General features: G+C 37.8%; 1 protein-coding gene across 6 annotated transcripts in view; it reads right to left on the bottom strand.

The window, feature by feature from the left end:
• Positions 1-1,339: 1,339 nt before the first annotated feature.
• LOC117213648 (zinc finger protein chinmo) overlaps positions 1,340-23,161 on the bottom strand; it is a 72,573-nt gene continuing 50,751 nt past the window's right edge. For all 6 annotated transcript variants that reach the window (XM_033459177.1, XM_033459178.1, XM_033459174.1 and 3 more), the window contains one exon: positions 1,340-10,703. In XM_033459177.1, coding sequence (XP_033315068.1) covers positions 10,471-10,703 — 233 coding nt within the window. In that variant the 3' untranslated portion in view covers positions 1,340-10,470. The remainder of the gene's footprint in view (positions 10,704-23,161) is intronic.

The raw sequence follows: 23,161 nt of genomic DNA, 5'->3' as shown, positions 1-23,161 counted from the left end.
AACGATAAAGTCGTAAGCAAAATATAAAACTTAGGAATAGAATCCTATTTAAAATTTTTTCGAAAAGATCTTGTAAAGATGAAAAAAAAAAAAAAGAAAAAATAGGAGATTTCCATACGAAGTGGTAAGCAGAACGCTTAAACTGAATGTCTAGTGAGATGAAGATTGGAACGGAATAAAAGAAGAAATGTTTCGTTATCGTGCGTTATCATAGAAAGTTCGTACGAAATGTACGTTCCGCTTCCTTAAAATAGACAAAGAGAAAGAAAATGAAAAAAAAAAAAGTTCGATAAGGGAACATCCGACCGGCAGAGAAACACCACGTAACAAAACGGTCAACAAAGAACGAACACATCTTAACAAGAACACTTATAACCACGGTGGAATGTGCCGTGGCGCGAAATTCAAAAAAGGTTAAGGAATAAAGTCTGACGCGTCCGATGAACCTAACCTTAGACGAGTGATTGCATCGCGATGAGAAGTGTTGGATGGAGATGGATCATCGAAGGAAATTGTTCAGCAGCGCTCGATAAGGATAAAGAGACTAAAACAATTAACAAATTCGTGAATCGAAAGAAGTACGCGGCGAACAAGCAACGTTCGTCGTTCCTTTAACGCGGAATCGTCGTTACGATACATAATTCCCGCGTTAATTGGCTCATTATTTAAGCGACACTTGCTTCCTCTCCCACAAACGTATCTTCCTCTTTGTTAGCGCAACGATATCGCTACCGTAAAGCGCTCTTTCTGCTCTTTGTTCGCCTATAATGAATGAAACGGCGAACGGAAGCGAAAACCACTCTAACGAGCATGGCCGCTATTTAACAGAGAGGAGAAAGAACGAGCAAGATACGTGAGAACGAAGAGGAAACTGGTCGTTCGAGCACTTAATTAATCTTTTGTATGCGTAATTAACACACGGTGCCATAAGTAACGTAGCGTCGTCGTGCGCGAAACACGTTTCATATTTTAATGATTCGCGGCGGCGGTTATCGTTAACAACAAGTTAGTTTCTTTCTGACGAAAGACAGAGAGAAAAGGGGAAAAATGAGATAGCAAGGAGGGACGAGCGAGAAAGAGACAAAGAGAAACGGCGTACAAGTTACACCGGATCGATCCCTACTATACACTCGACTATTGCATCGCTTGATTATTGATTTATGTTAATCTTATCGACTATTATACTTTGTAGTTTGTACTTGGTTTTCATTATTCCTGAGAAAAGGACACCGTGGAGTACGAGTTGCGTCGTCTCGATCAACGACACCGAACCCGTTTCGAATTTTTTTTTAATTCTGATCTCTGTTTAACTATCGTCTGTGTTTTCCCATCTTTCTTATTTTTTTTTTTTTTTTTTTGTTTCTTACTACAATTTGTTTCTTTTCTTTTCTTGCCATCGTCGTTTTCTTTAGAATACGTCGGACCGTATGCCGATCATCGACACCTCTGGGACGTTTGATTCTATCGCAAAATACCGTTTTCTTTTTCCTTTTAAATTGTGTCATCTTTTATGTACAGAGATTTATTTTAAGCTTCTATTCATTTCTTTTTTTTTTTCTCTCTTTTGCTTTCTTCTGCACCCTGTATAGCTTGTGTGAGGTAGCATTTGTACTAGTGTGTATGACGAAGTATTGTGTTCCGTTACTGTGATGAACGGCAGAACTTGCATCGGCGAACCGATCACGGAAGGATTCGATTACTTAGTGGCAGTGACGAGTTTCACCAGTCTTTTCATCCTTTCTGCTATTAACACTCGTACATAACAAGCATTCGGACCTATTTCCTACGTATCATTTGTAAATATTTGCATTTATATCGTTCTTATCTATTCTCTGCGTTTAAGTCGTTCTTATATCATATCTGAACGATTAAGAAACATATAAAGTCGGCTGCAAACACAGCAGTCTGTAGTAAAACAATCTCAACAACTCTGTAACTATAATATCAACTATTGCGAGCTATTTGGTATAAAGTACGATCACATGGAACAGTCGGTGAACAATCAGTTCTTCTGCAATTCCAGATAAAGGAAAGAGGATTCACGAGGATCACATGAAACGGGACAAGTATAGTTAAAGTAATGGGCGATCGATCTCCCTGAAACTGATATGTAATGGGTATTTAAACTTCCGGCACGTTCGCTGCTTAAAGTAAACGTGTCCTCCTTCCTTTCCTGCGTATCACAGAAATATCGATATCTCGTCGAGTGGATAATGCGTCTCGTTGCATAGATTAAACTTCGTCGATTCTTCTTGTAACATAGCTATCGTGTAACATGATGTTTCATTATTATTAGATTTAGTGCAAACGAGCCAGGTGACGTCGTTGCGATTTTTTAATGTAATAGCGATGCAAAAAAAGAAAAAGAAAAAATACGGTAGTTTTATATTCTTATAATAGCAGGGCAGAGACAGTCGGTCTATTGCATCATTCAGAAATAAAAACCCGACGAATCGTATAGCATTGCTTGAAAATCGCAATGACGTTGCTTCGCTCAGTTTCACCAGATCTCGAAGAAAGATGAAATGTTAAAAACTGTATATCGACGACTTTTATCGATCAACGATCAACCACGATCCATCGAACAGGATTATACGCCTCCTCATCCAATCTGTATACAACATTCAGCATAATAAACGGCGAGATCGAGAAATGCAGTGTTATCGGCTTAATTAAATCGCGTTCATCGAACCCTTGATCGTTCTACCGATGCCCATCTCTCTAGCCGTCCAAATTCAACTATATTATATAAAACCCATCATCATCATCATCATCATCATCATCATCATCATCATCATCATCAACATCATCATCATCATCATCTTTATCGTCGTCGTCATCGTCGATCAGTATCGTAATTGTGATCGTTTCTTTTAATACATCGTGTATAGTAAGTTTACAAAAATCTGCGATCGTCATCTGTTTCATCATCGCGTTTTTCCATCGATTACTTCATTTATACCCCTTAACGCATTATAGTTTACTTTGTACTATAAGTCGCGACCGCTCAAACGTTCATCCCCGTTCGAGGATCGCACGCCACCGAAATCGAAGCCCCGCTGCGCGACAATATAAGCCCTACAGTTTTACAATATTATAATCGTAATCGTAATAATCGTCAATCGATTAATTCGATCTTGCCGCCAAAAGAAAAAGAAGATGTAGGTTCGTTACGTAATGTACGTTCCTTACGTTCTTATTAATGTTATGCTTTTTTTTTTTATACTTTTTCGTCACGTTTAAATATGCTTATGCGTGCGTGATACATGTACTATGCAATCATTATCAACTATGGTATAGTACTATTACTGTATTTTTTTTCCTTTTTTCTTTTCTATACTATACAACGATCAAACGGTATAGTATAAGTAGACAGTGCACGCGCAGTCCAGGTGCAGCGACAACATCGACCCTTATCCTCCTTCGTTTTTCACCGCGAGCATGCAACAATCTCCGCCGATCCTTAATTATTTTCCACGGCGACAGCCTCTCCGTCGTCACCCTTTCATTCCCCCAACCCTTGTTTTTCGTTCGCTTCTGCCAATGTTCTTATTCTACCCCCGACAACTGTACCTACCCACCCACACGATCTCAGTTGCCAAACATCAGTGACGAAGGATTACCATCTCTTTTCTTATTCATATATTTTTTTCATTTTACGTTTTTTAAATCGTGGAAAGCCCGTTTACACCGCGAGTCTCGGTCGCGGGTGTCGAGCGTCCTTTAAACGCGGTTTATTCCTAGTTCATTTACTTTTCGCCGATTTCGTACCAATTTTTTAGCGACCCCTACCGACTATCATCCTAATTTTCTGTCCTTCCTTGAAAGTCAAGAGTCTTTCATCGAACTCTCCGCTGTCTAACGTCTTTCTACCCCTTTTTAAGTCACTATCCTTGTTTTTCTAATTTCTCTTTCTTCCTTCTCCGCAACGCCCGTGATTCACGCGGGAAATTCGAAACGATTCGGTCGACCCGCGGTGTAAAGCTCGCCTCGCCAAGCTGTGTCACACACGACATCTATTAAAGGATTTTCAATCCGTAAAACACATATTATAGAAACAACATGCAACATTTTATCCTACGCCGTGATACAATAATGGTACATACGTGTGCGTACGCTGGCGCGTGGCTTCGCAACGTGGATATATGCACGCTAAGCGTACGCACGATACCGCGCCCCTCCTATATGCGTGTGCCTATGTGTGTTTGTGCTTGTATACACGTGTTCGTGTGTGCGTGTGTATGTGTTTCCAATCACACCGGGATACGGTCAGGCAGCGCGGAACTTTACGCGGAAAAGCGGGACGTTGAAAACTACTCTCGCGAATCGTGAGTTGATTTCAAGTAACATTTCCAATATAATTTCGTGATCTTCGAAACGATCGAGAAACTTCGTTATCGAAAATAATATTAGAGAGGAAAGAAGCACGTGTAAAAATAAATTTGAAAATATGCGACTTTTGAATCTCGTTTCTTTTTCCTTGAGATTGAAAAGTGTTTTACTTATGAAAGAAATTATGACAAAGGACATTTGCAAAGAGATCGAGTACGAAACGGAAAAGAAAAAGCAATTCGAACACAGGAGAATTGTGGATATGGAAAAGAATTGTACGCGATTCATAATTCGACGAATAGCAAAACGCGAGTGTAAGTTTAGTCTGGTTTCAGATCCAGCGATCTTTCACTTTCGTTTCCATCCCCTGCCCAAACACGATCGATTGCTCGTCACTCGTTACTCGATTCATCAACTTCGTATATATACACCTGTATATACATTGTACACGCGTGTCTTTACGTATGCAAATTCGTAACAGCTAACGACGAAGCAACTAAAAAGAACATGGCTTTTTAGCCCCAAACCTCTTAAACATTCGCAACTGTGAACGTAAACGCATTATCCTAAGCGCCCGAATTTTCGTTATGAACGTCACCCCAAAATTACCTAAAAGAGAACGAAAACAAAGAAAAATAGTAGGGAACGATATTAGATGAAATAAAAATGAAAGGAAACGCTTAAAAAAAGTGTAAACTTAATACTAAAGTTTGTACGATCTTAACATTACTCCCGATCTTTCGTTTCGTTCGTTTCTGCTTGGCAGAGTAGCCGAGAAAAGTTAAAAAAAAAAAAAAAAAATGAAAAAAAAAAGAAAAAGAAGACGAGGAAAAGAAAAGAAAACGTGTATACATTCTTTCGGCTTAATTTAAAAGAAAACAAAAGAAGAGACAAAGGAAATAAAATTTAACCAAAGTACGTATGCGTAGCAAAATTATTTACACTCGTGATCATATATGCAAATCGATCGTTTTGCGACGTATCCCGTGTACGTTCTGTGTGTTTTTCTGTTTCGTACATAAACGTGTATGTACGTGCAGTGTAGATGTGTGTGCGCGTGTGTGTATGTTCCTATCACATACGTAAACGACACATAACACTTTTGAATAATACCCCTTCCCGCAGCGTCTTCGTTTTTTTGCTTTTTGTTTTCAGGCCCTCTCGTCCACCCTCTATGACTAATTTTCACGTCGTCTAAAATGTTTTTATAGCCCCATCCTCGAGAAATTCACCCTTTAGTCAGCCCTAAAAGAACATCGGTTATCACCCTCGCGTCCGGATCTAAATAATTTGCCCTCCTAAAAACGTCTCGTATGGTTTTTCCTTTTCAATCCCCATTTTTGTTCCTTTCATTCGTCAGCTTTCGAGCTTCTTTCTTAGAATGTTCTTCGTCCATTTTTTTTATTTTTTTATTTTTTTTTTTTTTTTTTTTTTGTTATCAACCCCTTCGAGATGATCGGAAAACATGATCCGCGAAATTCGTCGACGAAACAAGCACGCGTGCACTCGAAACACTTTTCGCTGATTTGATATTTTCACTTGGATTTTCTCCATTTTAGACCCATTTGTTGAAAACCTCTTCGCTCTCGCCAATTAAACCTGTGCACTGCACACTCGCGATATCTTTTTTCAGTTCACATATTTTTCGTTTTGTTCATGATGAAACAATACTTTCGTTTGTTTCCTTTGTTTCTCACCTGATTCCGTTCTTCTTTCTTTTTCTTTTTCGTATTTCTCTGACTGAAAAATCGTGATCGGTCCGAGGAACCAGACTTCGCTTGCCAAACGATGAAATCGCCGCGTTTCTTTATTTGTAAATTGTCACGCAGTCTCTCGCGCTCACGCACGCACACACACGCGCGTACTCACATTCACGTGTCTCACTGTGCTTATATAGTGGAAAGTTATTAGATAATGGTAAGTTATTACATATACAGTTGTGTACGTATGCGATAATGCAACTTCGTAAAAAAACGGATCTACTATATAATCGTATGTAGAGCTTATATATCACGTGTGCTTGCGATCCTTGAAGCTTTTCGTCTATCAGAAATTCCTCTGCTAATACGGCACTTGCGTTAAACTAATGTCTATGAAATGAAATTGTTTGAAAGTTCGAAGGAGACGTCGTTTGTACGATCTGTAAATGGTAGAACGAAAACGATCTTCCACAAATTCTACGAACGATTACAACGCGAAGATCGCGCGAAGAAAATGTGATAAGTTCGTCCTTTCAAGTTTCTGTTTCGCAAAGTATTTTCTCTGATGATATAATTGTAAATGAATATAATCTTTCTAAGGTAAGTAATAAATCCTTTTGTATGAAACCAAATGTACAACTAATGTTGCAGCACTGAACGCTGTTTTTTCAAATATCATGATATAATGATACATATTGAATTCGTAGAAGCAAATATACAACAATTTCAATAATATTGAGATTAGTTATCAGAAAATTGTTTCGTTGAAAAACAGAAAATATAACTCATCATATTCTTCGTATGTGTTGAATGACGGCAAGTTTGGAAAATAAATATTAATATTGCATGGAATTTCGATGAAGAGCTTCAAGATTCACGCTCGTACCCTGTATCTCAGGGTATAACAGCAGGAGAATAATCCCGACATTAACCGGACGAGTAGTGGCGGCTGTACGGAATGTACAGATGTTATTCTATCAGTGGTCTCTCAGTGTTCCCTGTGTTTTGTATGCATTCTTATAAAAAACGATGAGGTAGTACTGTCATACGTATCGTCATTTGGCAGAATACGCGAACGATCCGGTTCGCGATTTGATATCGTATTTAAGAAAATAAGAAAAACGTAACAAAAAAAAAAAAAAAAAAGAGAGAATTATGCGGAGAATGTAGAAACGTAAAAAGAACACATGCAACGCGAACAAGAAAATACGGGAAAGAACGAGACAACGAAAACGGAAACGAAACAAATAGTTTCCTTTTACTAATATATTCTAAATCTTTTACGACCATTTAAATACTAAATAATCCCCTATTAACTATTGTCTTTGATATCTTAAGAAGATAGGCGTATCGTTGTGAGATAACTCTCGTTAAACTCTGATTTTCCTCTGTAACGTAACAAGCAAATAAAAATAGGAGGAAAAGAGATGAGCGAGAGAAAAGACAAGATACTGACGGATATGAAGAAAACGATGATAAACGAATAATAATAATAATAATAATAAAAAAGGAGAAAAAAACGGCTGGGAGTTTGTAATAGTGGAGAAAGAATAAAAAGAGAGAAGATAGAAGTCTGTAATATAAACGTGTGAAATACTGCAACAAGTAATATTGTGGTGCTATCCTGACTAGGAGTATCTATATATCTATTTATAGGTTAAATCGTTAATAATAAACTATTGCATTGATCACATTCTATACAACCGGTATCTAAGCAATTATTCCCTATGCTTTCTTGTTCGTCCTGGTCTATTGGTTTCATAATTATATCACCTATTATATATTATCCTCGACTATTGCTTCGGACAAAAGTCCGCTATTTAAACATTGTAAACAGGTAACAAAGTGGTAGTGATTGTTCTTCGTGACGTACAACGCGTCACGTTTGAGATCTTTCTAAGCGAATGCGATTGCTTCGTGATTCTTCATCGATCAGGTAAATATAAACGTACTCGCTAAAAAATCTTGGATCTCGTATTATAATACGTAGCACGTGGAACGCCCTGACTTTTCACCAGGAAACTCCTGTTCGTGTATAATAACGATTAAGAACAGGCGTCCCTTGGTTATATATACAGTGCGTTTAGAGAGATATAAAAAAACAACGTTCTTACAAAAAGGAAAGATCAGTTCTTCTCTATGCATCTTAACGATTATTGCTTATTTTCTCGCGCGATACGAACCTCCGCTTTGCACGCATTCACCAAGAAGAATCTACACACGTGGCCTACATGATATATTTAATAATATGGTAACTCGACAACCTGTCCATTCTTTATCATTGTAGTTAATAATCTCATAAATTCTTTATAAAACGACGGTATATCTATATAAAAAGAAGAGAAGAAAAACGTAAAAGTGGAGAAGATGGTATGCGTCAGTGTCGGTTTTACAAGAAAAATCTGCATCACTCTATCTCTCTTTTCCGGATATGTGTGCTTTTTTCACGGATGAAGTGTATGTCGTCCGTCGTCTCTATGTTACCGTCTCGTGTGTGGAGATGCGTAAAAAAATAATAGAAATTCGATTACCTATCCTGAGTAGAAAAATGTACGATCGAGAAAATGCGATTTAATTTCTATGTTTCCTTTCTTTGTGTTCTCAGTTTGTTTGGCACTAACGCGTACGTGTTTAAGTTGTAAAGTGTTGAATTATGTTCGGATATCACCCGTGTCTTGACCCTAGGCTCTCGACATCAACAGCAATAATAGTACCAGTGTTATTTCTCCGCGGTAGAATCGGTAAAAGTATCAATATATAACAGCGTTTCAATGCATTGTGATCTGGTAATCAGTTCGATAATTCTTAATAATCCATCGGTAACATGATCGTAACTATCGAATAAAATAAAGTAGCGGCAGTAAGTAGACGCTTCATTCATTTAAACCTATTTCTCGTAACAGCGCTTGCACCGTTTTCATTTATATGTTCGGTATATTTATATTTATACTATATATATTAATCGGTATTCGTACGACTCCTTAAAACGATCCTGATCGTTCACGCGAGGAGTCGTCGAAAAAATATGGTGAAGAATTGTATAAATACATATATATGTATATGTAAACCACAAAGCAGAAGGGCGAGAAAGATAATAAAATAAATCGAGAACTACTGGCTTACGGTAGTACGATTCACCTGAGATATGCGTCTTTTTTTTTTTTCTTCACTTTCCTCGTAATCTACTCGCTTAATCTCTCTTGACATTGTGAATCTGCGTTTCAACATGCTTTCAACTATTCGCGTCTTTTCTTCGGTTTCGATCTTTCGGCGTTACGCTTGTCTCTAACTTCCCTATCTTTTATCGCGCTCTTTTAAAAACTGTTTTTCTTCAGCTTTCTCTTTTATAGTTAATAACTCTTACTCGACGTTGCACTTTTATTGACTAGTTTTGTGATTATCCAGCGTTATTTCGCGAGCGTGTCCGAGGCGCGACGAGCTTTCATCTCCCTCAATCCCACCCCTAATCATCCCACTCGTACCTTTGTGCGAGCTACGCGAGCAATCGGACGTCGACGTTTTTCCAAGCTTCACTCTTCTACCTTCTTCTATCTTCCTGTATCTTCCTTTGCCTTCTTTCATCTTCCCTCTCTTCCAATGCTAACCTCCTTTATGATCCGATTAGTGCGACAATTTTTTCTACTACATCTGGTCAACAACCTCTGTCGCATCCAAGTTCACGCCACGTCCATCCTCCACAATTTATCCCAGGAAACGCAATTCGTATCCGCAAAAGCGTACCAAGCGTACCAAGCGTGCCAAGAGCGTGCAATCGTTAGAGCAACGTGAATCTTCAAAGTAGGGGTAATCCAAAACACGAAGAATCTTTTGAAAGTCCAGCATCCATCGAGTCTTCGAGTATGTGTCAGTGATCGTATGATGCGATCGAATAAGTCGAACGCCACGTCTAACCATCTGTATAAGCGGTAAATTTATCTAATTCTTCAGCTCGATTCTCTGTGTTCCGGCGGTTGCTCTTTCGTAGTGACGCTCTCGAGACGCTTTCGGCCGGTGAATCGCTCAGCCGAAAACACGACTGGTGTAATTGACAACTATTAGAATCGCCGAGACGAGACACAGCGGGACAGTTCCTTTGTCGACCTCGCTGTCAAAGCGTCGGTTGACTTCCGGCGCAACGCTGTCAATCGCAGCGTGGCGATTTCGCGGAGGAAATGTTTAGTCCCGAGCGCCACTCGGATGCTACATGGGATGGGGATGGCGTTGACCGACGTTGTCCGAGGGAAAAGGTGGACAGACCTTCACCCTCGTTGCTTCTTCCTCGTTCCAGCATTCGTGGTATTTCCGTTTCGTGCCACTCGCAGGTAACTCGAGTAGCCACAGGGCTGTCTTCGATGTCATCGCGACGATGACAGCGACAACCACGATGACAACGACGAAGACGACGACGACGATGACGACGATGACAACGAGGACGCCGTTACTGCGGCACCGTGTCTGACATTGAGTGGTTTGTTTGTTGAAAGGCCTTCAGATTCAGTTCGGCCTTGTGCTCCCGTGCGATGTGCCGTCTGACGGTATTGTTCCGCGTGAACGTTCGCGAGCAGAACGGACACGGCACCCTGATACCCTGGTGACGCTGCCGTATGTGGGCTCGCAGATTCGTCTCGTAGCCGTACAGCTTCTCACAGTATGGACACTTTAGTTTCTTCCCTGCAATCACGGATATTCATAGTGTTATTAGTGCGTTCATTTGAGAAAACGTATTTTTTTAAACAATTCTTTTATCATATAGTGAAAACATCAGCTTCTTGACTGATACAAGGGAAATAGGTATTGTTATTTGGTAGCTTTTACTTCTACTTAATTTCGTTAAATTAATTTAGTAGTTTTGTTATTCGTTATTGGTTGATTGTAGCGTAAGTTGACTCGGACAAGGAAATTTATCTAACCCATTTCTGTATTTCTTTCAGCAATTCTTTCATTTTCTGGTATTATCGTCTGCAGTATTAATGAGTTGATCTGAGGAAAGATATTTGGGCGGTTTTTTAAACTCATGACGAGCTCGTATGTCTATGTTTTCTTTAACCCTGTGGCAATTGTTTGAATGGGTCTATCATTTTTGTTATATTTTTCGTAAGGATAAATTTTATTTTTAAATTTATCACTTTTTCAGTTTCAATCGTTTTATTTGTTTTACGGAGATTACAGCAAATAAAATTTAACTTCCATCGGCAAAGATGCCGAGGAACGCGTGAAGATTCCCATTCGTCACGATCGAATTGAGGGCAACATCTACAGACCTTACCATTTTCCCTAGGCTATGTGAAACCAGTCGTTAAATACTAGAAACTACCGTGAACACGAATATTCCGTGCTTTTATTTCCGTGCTATTCCGTTTCCTTGAGAATTTTGTGTTCATAAAAGCCTATCGATTATGTCTCTTCCGACGGAATCATGTGAAGAAATGAATTATCGTTAGTAACAACCATATATTTACAATTATTCAGAGTATTCCCAGAACAGAATTTTGTAGAATGAATAGTAGCCGATCTAAGTGGAAGAACTATGGTTTTAAACGTTCCTCGAGGCCTACTTTTATGGAATCTGAATAATTTCCGGTTTATTCTGACCATCTAATTTGGTAGATGCGCATGTAGAACGGTGGCTGAGATTTTTGGAAGCAAGTATTTTTCTTAGAAGACATACTTTTTGAGAAGAATATTGCACTTCTTTAATATAGAAAATTTCTTTATATAAATATTGCAAGGAGATCTTTAACGAGTATCTTCGTAACGAGCAATCTTTAATTAGCATTCATGGAATTCATTGCATTCATCACAGTCGCAACAGTCCTCGTATAATGTAGCATTGTCTACTTACCTACCCTTGAACTGCTATTTTTCGCTTATATTATCGTCTTATTAAATAATAATGACTCAATGTATGTCTAATAACGCAAAGTAGATTAGATTAAACCCGGTTTGTATCGAACCTCGTGTTTTTCAGATTTCATGAGAAAAATCATAATAAAATGCGTTTACTTATACTTCAACTTCTTACTTATATCGACCAATAAAAGAAAGTTTCTTTGTCGAAGTGCAATATAATGTAAAATTTCGTACGCATTTACACTCTTTACAGATTCCAAAATATTTGTCCACATTGTAGCAAACAATTCGTAAAGCAAATGTTTCTTATGTATAAATAATATATAAATCTATGAATAATTCATGAAACAGAGCTTCTCATAATACGCTCAAATCCTTCGGTTTTACAAAATCTAAAAGTCATTCATATATGCATTCTATAAATTGTACAGTAAGAAAATGTCATACGTAAACCCCCCACCTAACCCCACGAAAAGCAAAATGCCAACGAGACAGGAAATATTCCTAGTGACGTAAAATAATGCTTGCACGAACAATTTCAATTTTTCCCAAACAATCTTACCTTTTTTGACATCGAAATTTCGAAATAAAGAAATACGGAAATTTCGCAAAAACTTTCCATTCCCAGAAGCATCGAGAACCGTAAAAAATGTCCCCGGTCGAAGTGCACGCGCGCGTTCATCGCGAGTGGCGGCGCGTGCACGCGTCTAGTAGCGTGGCTCGTTCTTCTTTTCGGCGGATAGCAGGTTAAAAATAGTGACGGGCCATCCTAGAAAAAGTAAACGGGGCCGCGGGCCTCGATCTTCGTGCAGCTGACTATGAAATTCACGAAGGATCGCTGCCCGAAGACAAAGGCGAACCAAACGTTCTCCGCGTGGAATTGACTACGAGTGGGGATTAGAAAAATGCGTGCGGACCGAGGACAGAAGCCAATGGTGTTAAAAAAGAAGGGTGAACGGTCCTTTGACTGACAGAGAAGAGAACGTAAGAGTAGCAAAGAAGATCCTGAAAGATAGCTGCAGAAAGAACGAAGAAGAAGAATTTAATCCGTCTTTTGGGCTATTTTAGATACAATCGTGTTTGTCTATTAAAAGATTTGTTAAGCATTTCTGACTCACATCCGATATTTTGTCGTGACTAGTTTACGTTTAATTATAGTTTTATTTTTTATCATTTATAATGCATCTTTGGTCATATATTTCCATTGATTTATGTATTTTGATGCAAAATATTAATCTGTAGCATATGTTAAAAAAAAGACCATTTTTATATATAAATAAATAAACTTAAATAAATAATAAATAAAACTTAAATTTGAGGAAGCTATGAAAGAAACATCAGAAAATTTAATTTAGTGGATCTTGTCCTCGTAATAATTTCTTTAGAAAGAAATTATGACATTAATCGTGGCAGTAAATGTTACGCGTGTAGCTTCATATATCAGCAACAACGATATATTTTCAAATATCTTATCATAATCTTTCTTCTCAAAATGTTAAGCCTTTTAATCTGAAACCAAACCATTAAAATTGCAACATGAAAATTCCACAACCAGAGAACAGAGATAAAAAATAAAAATCTAAAATGGGTAGAAAACAAGACGAAAGTACCTAAACGTAGTTGGCGGAAGATGACTGAAGGGAGCGATAGAGACGAGCAAAAATTAAAAGGTAAGAAGACGACGTGGAAACGGAAGACAAAAGAAAAGAGGAGAAAAAGAGAAAGGTGAAATGAGAGGCAGGTATATGTATAGAGGAAGAGCCCGCGGGGTAAATACGCCCCTGAGACACGCAGAAACGAAAAACGGCGATGCCGGTGTTTAAGAAGCGAGAACGATCGCTTCCGCGAAAGGCTACGCCATCTGCCTTGCCTGGAAATTTGCGGATTTCGCGTGTATCGACGATTATTACAGGACATCCTCTGGTTCGGTTCCTCCACCCTCGAAAATTGATCGAGATGGAACCTACAGCGTTTAACCTGCCGGCAAACAGGACCTCCTGGCGTGTTTTCGTGCTTAGCCGACCGATCAAATTGCAGAGAATCCAGATAGAATAAGTACTGTTGCTTGCAGTTGACAGATCTCTCGTGCCACAGCTGCGCATTTCGAAACCGCGTTTTAACGTCTCCTTCGTCTTTTTCTCGTATCTCCTTCCCGAAGGATTTCACGCTCGACCAAGAGTTACTTAAAAAGTTTTCGATCGAGACGTCGTTTCGTCTCGTTTCGTTCGCCTCCCTTCGACTCTGTTACGTGCCAAGATTGTAATGGGTTGTGTAAAACGGTTGCATTTTCTATTATGTAAAATTGTTAGGTGAAAGTGAGGCGATCGAAAAGTTTTTTCAAATCATCGTCCAGTCGTTCAGTTGAATATCTATCGATTGGATTCTGTTGATTCAGTCGTGGGGATTGCGATATCGGTGGAAGTTTTTACATCGATGTTAGTGGTTAGACTGTTCTGTGTTAATGAGTTTCTCTGAGTAGTCAATATTATTCTTTGTTCGTTCTGGATTGTTGAAAACATAAGAGCTTGTGCTATTTGTGTTAACTGTTTCACTAGATCGTAGAGATCGTAGAAAATAGCTTTGGCGCGTACATTCAGATTTTTTATCGAAAATATATGCTGTTTAAGGTGATGAATAATATCGAACAGAAATGAAACGTAAAAGGAAATTGAGCTCTATTTTCTCATAACGTGTAATCCATTTTTCTCGTGATACACAATCGGTATTTTTGCATCTCTACAGTATGACACTAGGAGTTATCAATTTAAATTCTTATCGAATTTAGTATTTCATAACTTGAATACCATTTCGAACATTTCATTTTATATTTGATTTGTTAATGTTCTGATTTGTTACACTAAGACGATCATAGACAGAGCGCAACAGTTTTCCCACGCAACGATTCACGTGCAGCGATTGCAGTAGTTACAGACAATGCGTAAGACGCGAAGTAGTATAAAACAAGAGGCGTTATTTCTGGCCAGTCTGGAAGACAAATAATTCGCTCGCCAGTGCGTGGCGATAATCAGCCATCAAGAAAGTCGTGAGTAGCTGCAAACGAAAAAAGAACTGGCATGCGCTCGACGCGCAGTATATTTATATTACATAACGTTACTTCGTACCATCTCGATCAACGGCAACGCGTTTTCGATGCATTCGTTTCCAGCATGATTATCTTTATTAGCACCGTTTACAATTTTCAAAAAGTTTTCTTTTCTTCCATTTCGACTCTTTGCATTCTTGTTTCTTAATAATATTTCAATGTTGCAACAAAAATATAAGGAAACTGGCAAAAACGCAAGGAGATTAGATTACAATTATCAGTTTCTATCTACTTAAAAATGATTTGAGAATTCGAATTTCAATATGCTGTCGTACTTAATTTTATATAGCTGAAACGTGAGAATATTATAAAAAAAATTGATTCTATTCGTTGGGCTTTATTCCATTTCTACTTAGGAGGCGAAGTATCTTACGTATTAGGATAATTTATAATTGGAAAATTGTATAATTAATGAAACTACTCGACATAAATTATACCAAGAGGGCAATGAATAATTGGTTGCAAAAATAGGAGACACGACGATAAAGTGGAAACACTTTTGATAAACATCGAAAGTCTTTAAGAAAGAATCAAAATATCACGACAGATCATTTTTCAACGAAATGAAAATATGGTTAGGTTGAAATAGATTCGAAGGCTATAACAGAGCGATTGCACGTGGAACGAAAAGACATGCAAAGAATGCAGAAAACGTCCTTTCTCCTCGATGCTGTAATTTTCGGGAAAAATTATTTTGAGCGTGAAGCTCGACTACACGTGCGTGTAGGAAACTTCGCAGAAGGTGACCCTGACACGTGCTTGCAGAATAATAATACTGTAACGCGATGATACCGAGCCGCATGTAAAGATACGATGCACGCTAATAAATAATCATATTTTTCGTAATCGAGGTCGGTCTCGTTAAATTAAATAATTATGAGCTCTTCAAACCCAAGAACAGTGATTCTTGTTTTCGGTAATTCGAACATTTTCTATGCATGATATTGCATAACCGTGTAAAAAGAAAAAAAAAGAAACAAATATAAACTTAGATAAAAATATAATTTACCAGTATCTTAAAAAATAACAATCATAAAACTAGACAATTTTCCATTGAATAATTCCTATCTTCCTTTCCCTCTAAAACGAAACAAACAAATGCAACTCGTTCTAAAAATTAATTTACATTAGATCTGTATTAAGCAAAAATCATAAACCTATGTTATATTACAGCGATGTTTAACGATCTGAATAAAAACTCGATTTAATCGCGGTAAGACCTCGAATTAAACTTTCCATCGTTCCAAAAACTATGGAACACCGTTTCGAAACACGACTTAACATCATCTTATCGTGCCCCACACTCGATCTCGAAATCTTTTAATCCCTAATCTCGCTCCAGATCCACGTCACTCGATGTAAGATACAAACACACCGAAAGATCACATCTGCCACGAGACCGACCGATAGAAGTTCGAGTTTCTGTCGATTTCTCAAAACACGGGGACCCTGAGAGCATCGACGCGGAGTTGACGGAAAATACGAGGTTCCTGATTTGACCTTCGATTGGCCGCGCGTGCTCGAAGGGTCTAGAAGGTGAGGAAATCCCGCAACAGTCCGCTCGAATTCTCGGAGAGGGGAAAATGGAAAGGTTCGGTTACGAAGACGCAGCAGCCTCCAAGGTCTTGCCCACCCATCGCCGCTGGCCTGACCCTTTTCCTCCCTTTTCAGCTGAATGGATCGAGCGGACGAAGAAACGAATAACAGAAAGAAAGATACAGCCCTACCACAACTCACGATGGCTTCTTACGATCGATCGACCGCATTGCTGGATATCGGCAATCTTATCGCCGGAATTTTTATCCTGGACTCATCTGCCAGAACGTTTTCATTCGCACATGGACCGGTTTTAAAGTTAAATAATTAGAGTTGAAGGAAATACGTATCATATGTGTGAAGTTTTCGTTAATTTCTTGCTACGTTGTTTTTCTTTGGCGGTGCATTAGCAGAATCGAGGTACATATTATTTTTTACGATTATTCGCTTTTTAATGAATAATAATAATAATAATCGATGGATGTAAGAACGGCTATAGAAAGTATAATATTTGCACATATCGTTGTTATCAAAAGACAGGGATGTGATAAGAAGACTACAACATTGACGAATAAGCTAATTAATGCGTTCGCTGCTATTAACATGTGGCTAAAACTCTTCCTCGTATCTTTTGTCAAACAGATCTTCATTTTAAATAATAATATTTATTTTGATACACATATTCAATGAAATATGGAAACGCACAAATTTAAAACGACGAGTAGGACTCACATAATAATAAAGAAGATAATAGAACATATGCAACGTACGGGTTAATTGTTAAATCTCAATAACGTTGAGATCGTCGAACAATTATTAAAAAACAAGTATTGCGATCCTTTCTGTAGAATCTTTAAAAGAAGAGTATACTCTTCAAATAAAAAATTATTTCTTACGAATAAATTTGAAAACAGAAGATAAATAATCTGAAATTAAAAAGAGATGCATAGCTTGCAACCGTCGAGTAGAACGATGCAAATGAATAGATTAGATTACGAATTAATCCGGCGCAATTCTCAAATTTAGATACATTGTATATGTTCGCAATTTTTATTCAGATTAGTTGCCTCGTTATCGTTCGTTTTATTCTCGGTGATATAATTCCCGATATAAATATTATCCGAGACAGCATTAAATGGCAACACGAGGCGGATAATAACGTCATTGCAATAGATTTTACAATGTTAAACATTGTTAGATTAATTAACAAACCGATGAGTAATTATTCTTAATTAGTTTAATTATTCTTAAAGAGTTTGTGGAAGATACGAACGATTCTTTAATATATTTTATTGCGTTTCTTATAGGATCATAACAGTTTTATTACCAATTTTATGGTTATCGCTAATTATATTGTTCCTTGATATATATATATATATATATATATACAAGAAAAAATAACATAAAGAAACTCGTATGAAGAGTATACAGCATTATGCACATATAAAGCAGACAAATAATAATAACCATAATAATTTTATTCCTCTTTCTACAAATTGATACTTTTCTAAGTATATTCTTTTCGTCCTCTTTAATTTCATGTCAGATTCGAAATTCTGCTTCGTCGCTACCTCGCGCAGTATTTCAGGCAATAAATAAGATCCTAAACATCCCAGGCTAATAAACTTCACACATTAACAAAATTAAGCCGAAGAAAGAAACAAAAAACACGCAAGAATAAACGAGGGAACATTGAATTGCGACTAACAAATTATATTAACGAATATCGCGTGCATTCTGTGAATTTTTGCGCTTTTGAATTTCCTATAATCACCTACAAATCGTCAGTCTATCGATAACCTTGCAGTTAATGAGACATTAAACTGCAATTAAAAAAGAAAAAAAAGAAAAAATTTTGCTAGTGCGATATCACTAGCAAAAACACGGCAATTTCAACATTCTATACTGCATCATCGTAAACGTCGAAACAAACAGCCACCCAGGTAGAACCGATCTAAGAACAAGGTCCCGAAGCTTTTTCTTTCTCCGTCTTATACACGCGTTTGTGCGTCGATGACATAACTCTTCCGAAAGCCAAAATAAAGAGGCGCTTTCCGCGGGCACACGTGCGGCCACGGATAGAAAGAGTCTCCGCTTGGTCTCGTGGGAAATCTACAAATCTCTGGCGAGTCTCTCGATCGAGAGAGAAAGAGAGAGATAGAGAGAGAGAGAGAGATAGAGAGAGAGAGATAGCTCGATGGAATACGCTCAAAACGGAGGAAACACGTTCTTCTGCGCGAGAATTCGTGATCGAACCGGAGGGAGAGAAGAAGTTCGACGGATGGTAGGAGCGTGGTAGGATCGGTCAGTCCTTGACACATTTCGTTCGGTGGCGCCAAATTGGTCGTCGTCGACTGGGCGGCAGCCTGTGGCTGATCGGTCGCAACTAAACGGAGGGAACGGTACAAAAGGAACGGATACGAAGGGACGAAAAAGGGAACAGAGTCATTCCAATCACGATAAGGAAAAATTTATTATAAACGAAAATAGGAAGAGTGAAGTTAATATATTTTCGATCGGCTATGTCACCGATGGTGCACGATTAAAGCTTTTTCTATTATTCGAACATTATTTACGCCAACTTACGAATATTGTATCGAGATCGACGAATAAACGAATGTCTAAAAAGCTATGTAAAAAATATTGCATAATGCAGCAGAGATAGTTTTTTAACCACTTCAAACAATTACCAACCGTTTCTCGCGTAACATTTGTAAATGGATATTTCATTTTTTGTATAGAGAATATGAATAATGAATATCAACGTCGGGCAATGAATGTACAGAGACTATATTTAACGAATATTGGTACATGAATATTCGTAAAAATTGGCGGATATTCGTTAACGAATGTGTTTACCAGAATCCAGCGAACAGATATATTTTTTCAACTTGCTGTTTAAAAAAACACGTTTAAAAACACGAATATCTATCTAAAATGCAGATTCCAAACTTACGACCATTGAATCGTTAACAACAAATTTGTAGAGAAATCGTTATTATCCACCGTTAATCGCTATCTTTTTAATTAAACAGGAGTTTTATCATTTTTTTTTTTCTTTTTCATTCCAGAAGCTCTACGAAAATTGTTCGTTTTCATTCAATGAGGTACGTATTAACACAGGATCAACATTAATATTCCGTGGAAGTTGCGTTGAGCGAGGAGCAGCAGAAAAGGAAAGTGGTGGAATGACGAGTAAGAGGGAAAGGAAAATCAATGTCAGGCAACATGCGTTGCAAGGTGAAATCAAAGGAGCCCGGCCGAGCAACCCTCCTCTTTCTCCTTGAAAAGAGAGGAAGCCTGGTCGATCCCGGTGCCGCCGTAGTCGTTGCAAGGGATGCCAACCCTCCTGTGTAGCCCGGTCGGAGACCAAGAGAAAACCATAACCCGCACAACGGTCCACTTTCGAGACCTCGCTGAATCGGAATATAACTATCGAGCTCTCCCTCCTGGCCCGACCACTTCCGTGGTGACATGATTTCTCGCGTTCCCGCCTCGTGTTTTGACTCTTCACTCTCGGTTTCATGGGCGACGCTTAAAGACGACCTGCCCGCCGTTACCACGGCTTGAATTATTTACGGCGATCGAGAGTTTCGATATGGAACACGGGATCACAGCGTTTCCGTCGAACTATCTTCTGAAAATGATTCTACTGCACCGGCAAAGAAAATTAGAAAGACAAATTATAGTCTGCTCAAGAAATAATTAGTTTGTAAAGCGTTCATTTCGAATTTTACACTGTCGAAGAGTGTCAATGATTCTGCAGATCATTTCATAGAAGTATAAAGAGCAGTAAGAATTATATAACGAATACGAAGATAACGTTAGTTCGGAGAAAAGTAGCTTTGCGGATTTTAGGCAAGAATCGTACAATGAACCAGATATGTATCGTTTGATAATGCATACACACGAAAAGATTGTTATCATGACGTCTTAAGAGTCGTGTGTACCGATGTGTAATGGATAAGTACCAAAAAGACTTTCTTTATTATTACAAGAATTAACGCGATAGCTAAATTGTAGGAGCTATATCAATAGAATAATAGAGAATTATTATTTCAAGTATGTTTGATAAAATTGTCGTGGATCTCGCACAATGTGTTTTCGTCCTGATTTTAATCGATTTAAAACGATAGGAACTTCTTTTAACATTTTGTAGTTTAATGAAGAAACACATGAAATATTCTGTATGATGTATAGAAAGTATTTGAAATAATTTTAACTAATTAGACTAACATATATTGGCAAAGAGTATAATATTCGATCATTCCTATATTGTAAGCGAAAAGAGGTGAAAAGAGATTGGTCTTAAAGTACCATGCTGCACTTTAAGAGCAAAAACTTTCAGATTGATTAATAAGAAGTAAGTATGATCTTATCATTACGAAAATAACAATAACATTAAAGTTTTCAACTATTTACAGCAACATGGATTAGAAGCAATTAACACTGCACGTGTATTCACGATTAAAATCAACCCTAAATTATTCTAATTCAGTAAGCGATAATTCATTAAACGCGTCAGCACAATGTCAATCATTTCATCACGTAACAACATAGATAAGTGACTTCTGTGGAAAACAAGATTGTGCTTCACTAAAATATTTTATGAACCACTTATGTTTAAATTATGTTATCCATCGGAAAGAAAAATTAACTCCTTAGGATTCGCCACCGTGATTACGTATTTCGCGTAAAAATTTAAAAATCCATTTCAGTAAAATTATGCAGCTATGTTCAACCTCTTATCACAAGTATAAAAATAGAAGCGTTTCTCAAAAAATAGCCTTCGATATCATAAATATTTATATAATAAAGCAGCGTAATAGGAAACGAAGCTTCGTTTTGACAAAATTCTTAAGAATTTATCGAGCTCTTAACGATGCAACTGCCTATCATACATATATTATACACATACCATTATAATTAAATCGCTATAATAAAAATAAACAAACAAAAAATTATTTTAGCCAAGGACACACGTGCTTTCGCTAATTGCAAAATAACAAATTTGAAATCTGAAATTTCCGTACTTACAATATCAAAGTGTCATAAAATACCTTCTACAGATCGTATTGAATTGAAAAACAAAAACATCAAAAATTCCGCTCGCTAATATATCTAAACTTATCGATAACGCACCAAAACTACGCACAAAACAAATGATAATTTGTTCGACATCCCCTCCACAGCAACATCTAGAGGTAACCTTGCACTATGGCAGAACTTCGAAAATTCATTAGCCTCTTCTTTACTGCAATCCAAAGTATTCCCCGTCCAAATGGGACAAACAAAATGAAAAAGAGAGGAGGAAGAAAGAAAAAAATATGAGTTGCGGTGCGAGGCACGAACTCGTCAAAGGCTAGCCTCTCTCCCGCGAAGCACACATCGTGGCGCATATATACGTGCACGCGCCGCGTACGCTCGGCCCTTGCCGCGTAGTTGTGCACACAAACGGCCGGGGAGCACGCAAACCTTGCGCGTTCACGAACTTTTGGCGGCACGTGCACTCACACAGAGCAAGCCGGGCGGTTGCACACACACGCGATCGCCTCTGTCCGTGCACGCACGCATTCGTTTATTGATTGGTGCGTGCCGCGGTAGGCTCGGCTCTACGAATTTCAGCGCCCCGCTACGCGCCCCTCTATACTTTCGCGAGTGCATTCAAACTGGACGCTACCCAAATTCTAGAACAAGTTTTACAGTTTTCCACAATCCAGAAAATATTGGCATTCTAGTACTTTATTGGCGAAATTGTTTATTGTATTGGAATTTTGTTGGTAAAGTTATTCGTTCAAATTTGTCTGTGAAGTTGAAGTGTCGAGTACCTAACCTATTAAGTGCGAACATCGCGATGACGTAACATTTTAATTGCAATTCTCTTTTTAATTGATTTAGTACATTATCCGAAATTTTATCCTTCATCTTGTCCAATATCTTAGCTAAGAAAGGAAAATGCAAAGATTCAAAAATTCAAAAGAAAATTGATGTATTTATAACGTTCTGACTCGACTCTTTTGTTCGATCCTTAATGGGTTAAGTTATTAGTTAGTGGAGCTACGTACATATTTGTCTAAAGTCGTAGGAATATTCTTTGTCAAAATTTATTGTCAATTGAGAGTTCATGGGTAATATGCTTTTTGTGATTGATATTTGTAAAAATTTCTCAAGACTCTCGTCTAAGTAATGAATTTTTGTTACAAATTGAATGGTAACTTGTTAGAAGATGTGAATCACGTTTATGGAATATTAATAACAAATTGATAATAATTTGAATGTGTAGTTTCAGTTGAGTTGTAGATGGTATTTGAAAAATTAGATATATTTTGCAAATTTTTTGTATACGCAATAATTCTATACATCTTGTTATGTACGTAGTTAATTTAAAAGAAACGTATATAATCATGGATAGTTCTTGAATCTCTGACTTGATGCAAATAACCATTAATATAAATAACAGGGATAGCAAATCAAATTATATTCCAACAAGGACCTAGCAAAAGTTCGTCTTGGTAATGCCTAGTTATTTTACGAATCAGATACTCACTGAAATTTTTGCGGAACGAGTCAAAATTACAGGTTCACTCTGCTTCCTGGAGAGCATGAATTCGAAGACCGATAGCACGATCTTACACATAAT

Source organism: Bombus bifarius, unplaced genomic scaffold (assembly GCF_011952205.1).
Source record: "Bombus bifarius isolate JDL3187 unplaced genomic scaffold, Bbif_JDL3187 scf7180000009125, whole genome shotgun sequence".
NCBI classification, from domain to species: Eukaryota; Metazoa; Arthropoda; class Insecta; order Hymenoptera; family Apidae; genus Bombus; species Bombus bifarius.
This window is presented reverse-complemented; position numbering and strand designations above follow the sequence as displayed.